Here is a 13,950-nt window from a genome sequence, read left to right as displayed (position 1 = left end):
TATCTTGTGTTTTTCCTATAGAAAATTAAATTTTAAAGACTTGAATTCATCGTAAGGCTGAAGCTTGCACAAAATAGAGGTGAAATAAAAATCAGAGTCCTTAGAAAAAGATGTTCTTCACACAACAGGAGGTAGAGCTGTTGGACTCCTGGCCTACAAACTCTGTGGGGGCTAAAAGTTTGCCTATAAAGGAAGCTCCTCTATAAAGAGTTGGGAAGAGCAGAACAGGAATTCTAAACATAGGTATGAGAAGACTTACCACAAAAACATTTTTATATTCTCTGTAAAGTTTGCAAGCTCTTAAATTAACAGTTTCTATACTGCTAGTCAGGTTTTTAGAGCACAGTGATACCAATATTTAGTTGGATTTCCAGCAAAACTAAGAGGACCAACACTTGATATTTTTGGAATACTTCTTGTTGTCAGGAAAGATAGGTCAGATATCTTCGGGGAGGATAAAAGGATAACTTTTTTAGTGTTGTTTTTGGTTTTGATGTTTGGATCTATTTTTTTAAATTGAATGTCAAAGGTGAATTGAATTTTATATCATTTAGATGTTAGATTAGAGGTCTCTGTATCATCAATTGTATATTGAAGTTAAATGGAATATCATGGTGTCCTTAATTTTTTATAGATTTTGGATTTTTATGGTTCTCACTCTAATGTGAAATACTTGTTAATTTTTGTCTTCTTCTGATGGTAATTTTGCTGTATTCCTGGAAAATATGTGCATGCTTTTCCTATTCTTTGTTGTAAGGTGTGATGTCTGTCATTGCATTGTTAAGAAGAAACAGGGTTTGTTTTATGGTTATTACTTCAGTAAATAACATTCAATATCCAAAGATCTCTCTTACTTTCAATTTCATTTTTTTCTAAAGGTATAGGCAAAGAGGGAGCATCCTTTCAGTTTTCTAGGAGATTGTTTGGGACTCAGAAATGGATTCACAGGATATTCTTCTTGCTCTTTCAATAGCAGTTTTCACTTCTCTCTGCTAATTAATCCTCTGTCCTTTTCTTTGTGCTACTGCCTGTGCTATGCTTGTCCTAAATATTTGGAGGACAGTAAAATGCTAGTGCTTAACCTGCGGAAGCAGCGGTTTAGCTCCAGGATAAGAGCCAGCATCTTAAGAGGGAGTCTGGAAATTGCTTTCAGACCCCTTTGCTGTTCATTGAGGCATTAAGGTGGCAAAGGGGTCTCTTGAATACACAGTGGTAAAAATACTGTGTAATGTATAAATATTAACAATACTAAAAATTAGGCTTCCTCATGTGTATTGTAACTGGTTTGGTATATGATTGAAATCACTCCTGAACTATGCCAACCTGGAAGACAGAAAGCAAATTTCCCTTTTAGATGCACATGTGAGATCGTTCGCTCATTCTAACTCATCTTTTTCTCCACAGAATTTCACATTCAATGATGATTTCAGTCCCAGCAGCACAAGTTCAGCTGATTTGAGCGGTTTAGGAGCAGAACCTAAAACCCCAGGTTTCTCGCACTCCTTAGCACTGTCGTCAGATGAGGTATGCTGATGAAATTGTTTACGGTGGGAAATAGTTGTTTTCTTTCTCCCATGGCATTTTGCTTGATAATTACTCAAACAATAAAGGGATATTTTTTAGGTGGTAAAATGGGAGAAGAAAATTAATCTTGGTTTCTAGATTATGATTTTTCTTGTTCACATAATGATGACTTGAAATAAAGGTCCTATGGTATTATTGTAGGAAAGTAGAATGCAGTTGGTTTCCTAAGAGATGCTATATCCTCACATATTTCAATACATTTTTCCTACATTCTAAATATGTACATGCAGACCCATAGGTATATCTATACATACACTAAACTAGACATAGTTGAGACAATTTTAAGGTAATAAACATAGAGTATAGTTTGGTAAATATAGCAGAGATGTAAGGCACCTTCACCTAGACTAATTTTTACCCTGATACTTTAAAATAATAATGACTTGTACATGCAGTAATTGTGTGTTACTGTACCTGAACGTATGTATATTGATTAGAACGTATATGTGTTAATCCACTTTACATTCTTTGTGCTTGCTTTGCACAGTGGATTTGAATTCAGTTACTTCAAACCAGAGTTTTTTCCAACAACTATAATGTGAAAAAGCATTCCTAACCCTGTAAATTGGTGACATAATTGAGCTGGATATAATATATTGAAAATACTTTTCTTAAGATTCTAGTTTTGTAACTCAGTTGTCAGTGAAGTTGCACGATTTGACAGTAGCTGACAACATGTCCTGTGGACTCAGGAAACCTGTGCCTTTTTTCTTTTACAAACACTTCATGAGAACTTCACATTTTCATGTGAAGTTTGAGCCAGGGTTTTTTTCTAGAGAGGAGGAACTTGAAGTATCTATGTCTTACTTTTTTTTATGATAATTAGGTTTGTTCTATTACTGCGTGCATGCTTTGCATGGGTTTAAAGAATGAGAGCTGTTCCATGCAAGTCCATTTGCCAAAGTGCAAGTCTGCAAACCCAGCCATTCTTTAGAGGTTACTTACTGCAGGTAATAAAGGGCAAAAATTTATAACATCATAGGAGAGTGCTGACAGGTCTGTATATTCTATGAATTACTGAAAACAAAGTAATCATTTACACTTTATTTAGCATTAGTACTATCTTGATAATACATTTCAATCTCTTACCATGTTTCATTCCTCTTATATTATGTATTTTATTGCAACAATGCCCTGTTCCCAGTGGTATTGAATTAAAAGCTTGAAAACGCTTTCATTTTGCTTGTTCACCTCTCTACTTTATCACTTCTAAAATATCAAGCCTGAACAGGTCTATAAAAATGCATGTGTTTTCTCCATCCTCTGCCGTGTGCCGAATTGCAGCCTCCAAATCAGGCAGCGTGTTCAGCAAGAGCTGCAGTGGAAACCTCTGCAACCACCCTGGCAGGGGATTAGTCCAGCATTGCTCTTCAGCCTTTCATAGCGTATTGCTGCAAGCACTCCTTCGCTCAGGCTTCTCTGGCAGATCTGACATGATTATTTGAAGGAGATGAAAAAAATGAAAGGGTGGGGAGGGAACCCCGTTCTTGCAGGTTGTTCTTTAATTAAGGAGCGTTTGCTCTTTGGCATTGGAGCCATCAGGGAGGTTCCCACCGGTTCTAGGGTGTCAAGACCAGGAACTCCAAGGAGGTTTCATTGACACAGTCTCAGGTTTAGCTGCCAAATCATGTGTGTGCTGAGCTTTCAACATAACCTCTCTGCTTCTGGAAATAATTTTATTTTAAAGAAATCTCTTTGGTTTTGAGTAGCCATATCTGTTTGCAAATCTTGGTGCTGCCCTTGCCTGAACTTTTACATGCTGTTACATGTTCTGTATTTTGTTTCTATAATGCTTTTCTTTCCCATTTCTTTGTTGCTCCCTCACTCAGAGCCTGGATATGATTGATGATGAGGTGAGATACTAGTGTGCTGTTGTGGTGAATCGTGTGACCATCGCGTGGCAACGTATCGTCTCATTCGCAGATTCACATTTCTTGTTTTATGGTGTTGTGTGGCAAACCCCCTTGTTCAAGCAGTACACGCAGATGTCACTGGCTCCTCTCTCCTTGTCTTGAGTTCCCCTCTCCTTTCTGCTAAGAGTTTTCAAGGCCATAGCAAATTGCAGTTTCTGCAGTATGCTGCAAGGGGGAGGAGGGTCGGTATCAGAGCAAATCCACCAGGCCAAGCATCAGCTGCACTGAGCTCCTGCTGGCGATAGGAGAAGGAAGAGATACTGCTTAAACCGTCTTTTCCCCAGCCCTGAGCACTGGAGAGCCAGAAGCCGAGAGCTCCCAGCATCATCTAACACAGTGTAAAAGCTGCTCTAGCAGCAGACAGCTGCTGCAGCCTGTAGCAGCTGCTTTGCTGACCACGGCTGGGACAGAGTAGCTTTTGTCTCAGGCCCCACTGTCACAGCCCTGGGTGGAATGAAGCAGCAGAGCAGGGACGCGGGGCTGCTCCAGCAGCTGACGCCCCACCTGCCCCTCCTGGTGCTGCGTTTGTGCTCCCCTCCGCAGCAGCGCAACGTGATGCGAGCAGGGCCAGGGCTGTGGGATCGCTGTGTGTTCCTTACCGCTCCTCTGTGTCATCTCATAGTCCTCCATAGATAGTATCAGTCTCGCTGGCTGTTTGATGTCATCACTTGGAACTTTAGAGTGGTTTTCTGAGGGGCTTTTTCCCCTGAATTTCTTGTCTTGTAGCTTAAACACATCATAAAGATCTGTGAATGAGCCCGGGAAGTAGAATGCAGAATTCATTGCATCCTTTAGAAACATTCTAATTTGAAGGATAAAAATCTTGCGAGGGGGTGAGAGCATACCTGTCTTGAATTGTGCCACCTGGCCATTTCAGGCCCTGTTTGGAATAAAAGGAACGCCGGTTCCTTTTTCTTCTGTCTATAGATAGAAGGCTTTTTGGGTACCTTGCCCCAGTTCTTAGATATCTGGTTAGATACAGATGTAATATAGCGGTGTAAAATTGTTACTATTGTAGTGTAAAGATAGTACAGATACCTCTGCTCTGATGCTGGCGGTTTGTACAGAAAAATGTTGTTACTCGTCCGTGTTACTCTTTTAGTAATAATGGAGCATGTTTTTGTCACAGATCCTTGACGATGGACAGTCTCCTAAGCACAGTCAGTGTCAGAGTCGTGCTGTTCAGGAATGGAGCGTGCAGCAGGTTTCCCACTGGTTAATGAGCCTGAACCTTGAACAGTATGTTTCCGAATTCAGTGCCCAAAACATTAATGGGGAGCATCTCCTTCAGCTGGATGGGAGTAAGCTCAAGGTAACTGACTGACTGGACTTCAAGACTAACTGTAGTATTCGTTATGCCTTTAGGTAATCTTAAGGGAAGTAAGAATTCATCCAGAAAGCAGTGAATCCCTGTGTGTAGAGTAGTGATAGACTAGAGTAATAAACACAGTGTATAAAGCCACAGCAACACTTCAAGAAATTTCCATATGCACTTGGATTCAGAAGCTTCAGAAATAGAGGGTATTTGCTTTGTGAAAACACTGGGTGTATGTAATGTACTCGCATAAATCATATAGCAGCATGTATAAGTGGTATTTGCATGCACATATTTGTCATAGACATACATCAGAAGCAGCAACTGAAAAATGGATTAGTGGGATACTGCAGGCATAAGCTGATACCAGTTGTACTATGTTAGAACTAAATGCAGTTTTGATGTATAAAGTATGCATTGTTTCTTGTAGTGAAAATACAAGCCTACTTTCCTCAAAAATAATTACAGGAAGGAGTTTGTGGGAAGCTCAGCAGATCTGAAAGTCCAAGTTTGGTGTTTCCTTTCTGAATATTTTTTGCTGGTGTTTCACTAACTCTAGGTGTTTTAGAAGAGAGCAAGCGAACTTTTGACTAAGGCATAGCAGTGAGAATTGGAAATCTTGTTCTCTGTAGACTTAGATGACTTCAGGCAAATAGTTTAATCTTTATTAGCCTCATTTGATCAATGAAATCAACATTGGTGGTGGCAATGAGTTCTAATTTTTTAATATTCTAGAAATGGAAGGCATGGAAGATAGTACATAAGTGTATTACTTACACATCAGTAACGTATCTGAGTCTGTCTCAGATTTGCTTAGTTGTTAGTCTTCTACCTAAGAAGAGTTATTACTAGAATATGAAAAAAATTGTGATGGATTAAACTGTATTAAATTCTTTTTCTTTCTTTAATTTTATTTTCCCCACCTCAGGCTCTTGGTATGACATCTTCCCAGGACAGAGCAATCATTAAAAAAAAGCTAAAGGAAATGAAAGCATCCTTGGAGAAAGCTCGCAAAGCTCAAGAGAAAATGGAAAAGCAAAGGGAGAAACTTCGGAAGAAGGAACAAGAGCAACTGCAGAGGAAATTGAAGAAAACAGACAAGTCTTCATCAGATGCAACAGAGGGCACTAATGAGCAGTGATAAGCAGAAGTGCTGCTGAGTTAGCAAAGTGGAGGCACTTCAAGGGAAGAGAAACTCATATCCACCCTGGTGCCCCTGCAGCTTTCTTGTATTCGTTACACGAGAGTGTGTACAGAGAAATGGGGCTATACACAGATTGACTAGGGAAATTTATATTGTGTAGTTTTATTTTCCTGCATATCCAGTTCACGCGCATTGCTGTTGCCATGTGAAACAACCCCAGCCCCTCGGTTTGTTTTGTTGTTGTTGACAGCTAACAGATTTCATATTTGTGTGGCAGTGTTTCTTTCCAAACTACTCTTCTCTATTGAGCTGTATGTGTTTGGTCACTTCAGTAACCAGCATGATGCCGAGGAGCATGGCCCACTGCTTCACCTCTTCTGAATAGGATGGCCAGTCAAAACGATTGGTGAATATTTCTTCAGCTGGATAAAAGCAGTTGTGCTCTGTCTGATAAGAGTTAACTTTCTAACTGGAAATTCAGCTTCTTTATGGTGTTTGGATACTCAGTTCCATCTACTGGAGTAAGTTTCATCTTGCATCAGTACCTTGAAGCGACGCTGCTCTGGAAACACAACTGTTCAGTGACTTCTTATTATACACTGGAGATAAGGACAGGAGAGTCAATGTTTCCCCTGGGTAAAAGACAGGAGGTGAAACTTTTTCTGTTAACTGTACAATAATTAATCCAGGAAGGAGGCAAAGCCTTAAATGATTATGTGGGTTTACACAGAAATCTGAGGATAACATTTATCCTTTAGATACCTGAGCAAGGATGAATTTCTAACTAGAGCACAGAGTATAGATCTGTATAAATTTCATCGTGCTCCCAGTGTGTAGGCAACTTTCTTATAGCACACTCTGCTTTCTTTTTCATGTGTTTTGAACAGGCAACCGGGCTTATTTTGGTTTGGTTTTGGTTTTTTTTTTTTTCCAAGAAAAACACCACATCTTCAGATTCATTCTCCTGTAAGCATTGGGAGAATAAGCTTTGTGTTGTGCTCTTACGAAGCTGTTGTTAGAAACGATTATCAAACTTGAGTCTGCTGAAGATTTTCAGTTTTTACAGAAGTGCACTTTAAGAAGAGGAAGACGAGGGATCCTGGTTAAAATTAAATTCAGTACATCGCTGTTAAGATCAATGCTGCCATGGAGGTGACGGTTACTAAATCTAAAACTGCCATATATTAACTGTTTTCATTGATGCGTTTAAAGAATATCCCCACCAAAACCTGAATTTTTGGGCATAGGCTGTAGAATGTTTTGATGGCTTAGCAGTGGTTGTATTACATCCTTCAGAGATTTCTGTTTTCCTGGTATATGAGGCCATCAGCAAAGCCTGCTGTGTAGTTTTGACTATGACAGAAGCAGTGTATAGCTTGCGGTACATGGTGTTACTGCCTCTTAAGAGCGGTATTAAAATATTCAGTATTTCTTCAAAAGAATGGGCAGACAACAAGCAGATACCCACAATGAGAAGCTAGAGGTGTTACGTTACTGCTTTATAGTCAAAGCTAACTACGTAGCCAGCATTTACAGTTGAGAAATGTCACTTCCCTTTCGTGCATTCTGGAAGTTGCAGTCTTCGTCTAGTCATACCAACCCATAAGCTGTTTAAGATGTTGATGCAAAGTTAGAATCTTGAACTTACAAATTTGCCAGCCTAAAAAATGCAAATATTGAATTCTTTTGAAGAAAATGTTTGTTTTCGTTTGGCTTGGCTTCTCTTCCGCTCTGTACTTTATAGCATTCAGATTTGTGTCTGTAAAGTTCTCTGAAGATCAGATTTGAAACAGTTGGCGTGCAATGTTTATAGTTAAATTTCTCTTGATCCTAATAATTTCTTTGACGTGTAAAATGGTCTGTAAATTGAGAGAGCCTAGTTCATTCAAAATTAATATACAACAGATCTACTTAGCATTAGCTTTATTTTTCCTTCCAAATCCAATTTCTACAAGTTTCTGATGTATATTTTATTCAGATGTAAAAATGAAATTCCCATAAAAGATACTTCCTGGTATTTCTAAAGGCTTGTGGTATTTTTCCTGAGATGGACCACTGCCAAAAAAATATACCTGCTAACAAGATTTCCACATTGCAGTGAATCTTTCTGCACTCTTTGTAGGAGAAAAATTATACAACTGTTTAACAGCCTTGTAAACTAGCATTCTGTTATTTTAGGAGGTTATCAGTTTATATTTGAGTAAGAGAAGTTACCTGGAAGAAACTGGAAATTTAATATTTTAAATACAGTGTTGATAAATGCATTCAATTATGATTTTCTTTTTAAATTATGTTTACATTGTAGTAATGTTTAACTGGTTGTACATAGTAATGTAAGGTGGTGTCCCTGTTTTATGTTCTTTGTTTTCTTAGAAAACTGAGCAAACTGCTTGGCATTATATATTGAGTTTTTATTCTTGCTGCTTAGAACAGTGCCTAGTTAACCTCTTCATAAATCAGATTCTTATTCTGCAGAATAACTAGTTCGACTTAAGTCCTTTAAGTATTTGGGGGGGGAGGTTATTGCTTTGTGGTAAGGTTATTTTGTTATTCTCAGACTAAAAAAACCCCAACAAAAACCTAACTTAAAAAAAACTAGTAGCTTAAAAACCTGGTAGCTTAAATTTAAAATAAAACCATAAAATGCATTTTGGTCAACACATGAAAACTAAGCAAACCGAGCAATGTCAAGAGTTTTGCTTTTTCCATGATAAAAGAGATTTATGTGGTTTCTTTTATTAAGTATGGTAACTCATTGTTGGGATGTGCAGACATCACGTGGTAATGGCATGTATGAAACAAAAGATATGGATGTCTCATTGTTCTTAACTTCAACTTCCTATAAACCAATGCCAAGTCAGACTAATGTGGGGTTTTAATGCAATAAGAAGAAACAAATATTCCATGCTAAATGACTGGAAAGACTTTTTCTTTTGGCTCACCTGCAAATGTAACTGTCGCCTACTTTGCATATTTATTTGTGGAGCTAAAGCAATTTTGAGTATGTTGACTTGCCCGGCCACCTTTAAACTGCTGTGCAGGCAGAGTGGTGTTTCCACACCTCTTGCCGTGCGTCTGTGTCATCTTTACACCTGGGTGACCAGAGCAGGCTGGCGAAGTAACTTCTCCCTGGTTATGGTGGTAGGCCAGTTCTGTGAACTCTAGTTCTGCTCATTGCTGCAGTATTGCCAGGTTGTGAATGTGTCAAGCCTTTGAAAGGGTGAAGAAAGGAGAGTTAGCAAAAAATGGAACTCTGAAAAATAGAAAATAAAAGATACAACACTGCAGGTTACTTTAGTCCTAAAAAACCTAGTGTTTATACTGAGATTGTGGAGAGAGTGGTGGCTCATTGCTCTGTCCAAATCAGCCAAACATACTGACATTACTCGTTTCTAGCTTGTATTTTCCCATGTGGTAGGGTGCTGCACCTGTGCTACCTCCGTGTTAAAACTCCCAATTCGGTTTCAGTCTGCCTAGGCAGATCAGGACCAGGGCGTGAGGAAGGAGCCAGACCTGTTCATTGCAATGCACAGAGTATTGCCCGCTGCTGTTTGCATTTCACCCACCACTCTGAGCAAGTCTGGTGGGAGTCACTGTAAGTGGAGCCTGTTCTAGATGGTAGGTTAGAATTGCACAGTGGAACAGAAGTCAGTAATAAAAAGCCGAACAGAGTTAGGTGATGTTTGTATCCCAGTGTATACAAAGGCTTTTGCATTTTTTTAACTTTTTTAATTTTTTTGCAAAGGCATCTGTTGTGCCATGACTCTAGTCTGCTCCAGGGATACCACAAGAATCGAGCTTTTATTAGAATTACTGAGCAGCTTTCCTCTGAAGCCTGCCAGTCCTTAGCTCTCATTGACATTCACAGGCTCTTGACACTGAGCATCGGGGTTCCTCATACTTCATTGCTTCCATCAGAGCCTCCTGTCCTGAGCTGCTCCACCCTCACCTCCTAGCTCACGTGCTGGCAAGTAAGAGGTGGGCATTGTTGTGTGATTTTTGTGAATTAATTGTGTTCCACTTTTAAGTCAGATAAAGAAATCCCACTCTTGTTAATAGTGCAGAATCCAGTTCTACAGTAGGAAGGAAGAGGATCAGCATTTAGTTGGGTATGGCCAAGAGGTACTGTTCAGGTACCGACACAACACTGAAAATCAAAAGGAAAGGTTTGCACAGATTCAGCTGTAGTTCTTCACAGCATCTGCACTGCAGTCTGTACTGTTTCTCGGTGCTGAAATTTTGGGGAAGTTTGCAAGAATTAAGTCTTAATGTTGATTTCTTAGCTGTGTGTTTACAGAGAGAAAGGTATCGTCAAGGCAAAAGTAAAACCCAATTTTGCTCTTTTTTGATGTGGCCTCATCCCCTGCACTATCATCACACTAAGTGATAGAGGGGCTGGACCCTTTTAATAGCACTTCATTCATTCTGTGCTCTCCCTCACTTGAAAACCTCAGGAAACCTATGTTGTTGTCCAAAACACTGAAAAAACAAGATGTTTGAAAAAAGCAGCACATATTTAATTGAGTTGCAACTCTGTAACGGTCGAAATGGGCAGAGTGCACAGAGCAGTTAGATGGTTTTGGTTTAGTTTTGTTAATTAGTGGTTGAAAATAATGAAATCAATTAGTCTTTCTAGAAATGTTGAAGCGATTTGTGGCTTGATTCCCTCTTTAAATAAATATGTATGGTTTTGTGTGTGTACATACATATGTACATACATGGATATTCATACAGATTGACACTGCACTAGTAGCAGTTGTGGGCGTTCCAGGGCTGTAGGCACACCGTCTGCGTGGTAGGCAGAGGGACACGGGACTGTCCGCAAGCTCGGAGGAGCAAAGCACTGCCCCTCGGTCTCGCCAGCGTGCTCACCCCTGTCTGTGCTGGTAGCTTTGCTCACTCTTTCTTGTGGGGTTTTACGCATTTTGCAAATCAGAAGATTTAAAAGTTTTGTTAAAACCGTGTACAGAATGGTCCTCTGCAGGTCCTTCTGCATGTTGTCCTCGGGTTGGTTTTCTGGGGTGGGAGGTTGGCAGCATTGATTTATTGGGGTGTCAATATTCTAGGAAGGAAACCCTTTTTTATATTTTTAACTCTAACTTTGCTTTCTATTGGAACCCTTTCAGCAGCTTGTTTTTGGGCAGGATTATGCGTGACATCCGAGGTGACTTACTCACCACAGTGGTGTGGGTCACCTGCAGATTGCGCAGTCCCTTTTGTTAACCTCCTGTATGGATTTTACTGTACTTTTTCCACCTGTAGGACTGATTTTTCAAAGCCGTGACACCTTAGTCATGACACTGAGCCCTCCAATCCCTCATCACAAAATGAGCTTTCTGTTACTAACCGACAGTACTAACTGGTACTTCTGCTGTCAGCATTAAGTAATGCTTTAAAAAAAGGGCATCTTATTGGAAGGTTTGGCAGTCGTGCCTTGAGCTGCCTGTTTCTTTGGGAAGTTTGGACTGTGTTAAGAACGAGCTGTAGGGTTTGTGAAACCTGGACTGTTGAGTTAGGCAGGTTTCTCCTTCCAGAGCGAGGAGAAGCGAGGAGGGCTTGCAGCTCATGAGGTCAGGTCCAACCCGCATAACCCAGGAGCCTGAGCCTCCTGCCGGGTTTCCAGTGGGAGCTTTGTCACTGACACCGGTGGAAGCGGGTTCGCACCCTGGTGGAGAAGCATCTGAAGGAAAGGGGGATCCCAGGGCACCAGACGTAAGGAGTAACCAGCCCATTTGGAACTGGGGAGTGCACAGTGAACCTCTTCTGACTCTATACTTTCCCATACACATTTACTGTCCAAACAACTGCTTTCGTATTTTCCAGTCACGTTGCAATGGTAACTCACTGGTCACTGACAAGTGTTAGACATATTGCTAGAAGACCAGGCAGCTAAAAGACTAAAATGCACTGTGCTCACTGTAAAAATTGGCTTCTTACATTGTTTCTTTTTATATGGTTAAAGAGGTGGTTGCGCTTCAGGTTTTTTCCTTTTCTTTTTTTTAAAGAGGTCAAATGTATATGAAGTGCATGTTATCCTGAACTTTTTGTTTGTACATCTTGGTGTCTGATCATCTGCATGAAAGACACAGTAGTGCCATGTCTGAGCTTGTTCTCTTGTGCTTGGTTGATATAAACTTCTCTAGATTGTTGAGTTTTCCCCAAAATAGCTTTCATTAATATTTAGTTATTGGGAGACATCAAAACAAAACATCATGGTGGCCCTTTGTTTTCTTATTCTTACAGTTTAAATACAAACAACAAAGCCTTGTGGTTTAAAGTTAATTTGTTAGTGTAAATAAATTTCTTGCCAATGAGTATTATTGTTGTTAGACAACGAATGCAATAAAATGAGAAATCCTGAATCTTTATTAGAATTTGTATCGAGTCCTCACTTTCCTGCCCATGTGTTGGTGTCGTGGTTTAACCCCAGCCAGCAACTAAGCACCACGCAGCCACTCACCCACTCCCCCCCATCCAGTGGGATGGGGGAGAAAATCGGGAAAAAAAAGTAAAACTCGTGGGTTGGGATAAGAACGGTTTAATAGAACAGAAAAGCAGAAACTAATAATGATAATGATAACACTAATAAAATGACAACAGTAGTAATAAAAGGATTGGAATGTACAAATGATGCGCAGGGCAATTGCTCACCACCCGCCGACCGACACCCAGCCAGTCCCCGAGCAGCGATTCCCCGCCCCCATTCCCTCCAGTTCCTAAACTAGATGGGACGTCCCATGGTATGGAATACCCCTTTGGCCAGTTTGGGTCAGGTGCCCTGGCTGTGTCCTGTGCCAACTTCTTGTGCCCCTCCAGCTTTCTCGCTGGCTGGGCATCAGAAGGTGAAAATCCTTGACTATAGTCTAAACACTACTGAGCAACAACTGAAAACATCAGTGTGTTATCAACATTCTTCGCATACTGAACCCAAAACATAGCACCGTACCAGCTCCTAGGAAGACAGTTAACTCTATCCCAGCTGAAACCAGGACAGTTGGTCATTCCAGAAGAAATAATAAATGGTGAGCATGACTGGACAGCTGTTGCTGCGTGGGTCAGACTTGGGGCGGGGGGGGCAGGGTGGAGACATGGACCTTGCCCTGCTTGTTCTTTCCTTCCTTCTGCTCAGTGCTGAAGATTATTTTAATCCAGCTCTTGGCCAAATTGGCATGATTCACAGGCCTCTGAGTGGATCTTGTTTGCAATCTGTAATTATGTAAAAAGATGTAAAAAAAAAAAAAAAAAGAGCAGGGAAAGAGAATGGCCTTTTTTCTTCATATGCAGATGAAATGTAGCGTGCAGTCTTTTGCTGCAGGTTGATGTAAAATCGACTGCCTTCATGCTAATGCTGGTCAATGTTTGTCTGTTTAAAAGACCTGGATTAGTTTTGGTATATAAAAATGTTCTACCATTTTACATTCAAGCATAGGTTAGTTATAATAGGCATTTTATACAGTCAAAGTACTGCAGTTCTGCTGAACGTGTTTAATATGTCTTTTTATTTATTTGATTTTAGTAAAGTATTAAATTAGGGAAAAGCATTGGGCACAGACTGTCCAATTTGTGTAGTCATTTCAGTGGATTTACATCTGGCAGAATCTAGGCCAAAGATTCTGCACTTAATCTGTCTAACCCAGTCTGTGTTTCCCAGTGGCTGAATCGTGAATCTTACTTTCTGCTAATATGGCTACCACCTGCAAGAAGACAAAAGAATCCTCAATCTATAAAATTATTATCTTAATTAAAACAGGTATATTAAGAGGCTGTAAGTCCACGACTGACACGTAAGATATGTGTGCTCAGCAGCTTCCTAAGCCTGGAGCCTTCTATACATAATGTCCTTGTTGCTTGTGCACATTGTGCAGCTTGGTTTCTGAAATGCCCAGAACTGCTCCAGACTCTACAGCTTGTAAAAGATGATGGGTTATGATGTCCTCCGCTGGGTCGCAAGCCCAGATTTTCCCTGTGCACGTTACCTTGTAATTGGCAGGCCA

At 40.2% G+C, this 13,950-nt stretch overlaps 1 protein-coding gene across 5 annotated transcripts in view; it reads left to right on the top strand.

The window, feature by feature from the left end:
• PPP1R9A (protein phosphatase 1 regulatory subunit 9A) overlaps positions 1-12,324 on the top strand; it is a 149,332-nt gene extending 137,008 nt beyond the window's left edge. For 3 of the 5 annotated variants that reach the window (XM_069774813.1, XM_069774806.1, XM_069774820.1), the window contains 4 exons: positions 1,405-1,524; positions 3,414-3,437; positions 4,627-4,809; positions 5,741-12,324. In XM_069774813.1, the coding sequence (XP_069630914.1) occupies positions 1,405-1,524; positions 3,414-3,437; positions 4,627-4,809; positions 5,741-5,953 (540 nt within the window). In that variant the 3' untranslated portion in view covers positions 5,954-12,324. The remainder of the gene's footprint in view (positions 1-1,404; positions 1,525-3,413; positions 3,438-4,626; positions 4,810-5,740) is intronic. The other 2 variants (XM_069774818.1, XM_069774826.1) reach the window with 1 other exon arrangement.
• Positions 12,325-13,950: the final 1,626 nt, after the last annotated feature.

This window comes from Haliaeetus albicilla, chromosome 2 (assembly GCF_947461875.1).
Source record: "Haliaeetus albicilla chromosome 2, bHalAlb1.1, whole genome shotgun sequence".
Classification (NCBI taxonomy): Eukaryota; Metazoa; Chordata; class Aves; order Accipitriformes; family Accipitridae; genus Haliaeetus; species Haliaeetus albicilla.
The sequence above is the reverse complement of the archived record's forward strand: the minus strand, read 5'-3'. Positions and strand labels throughout refer to the sequence as shown.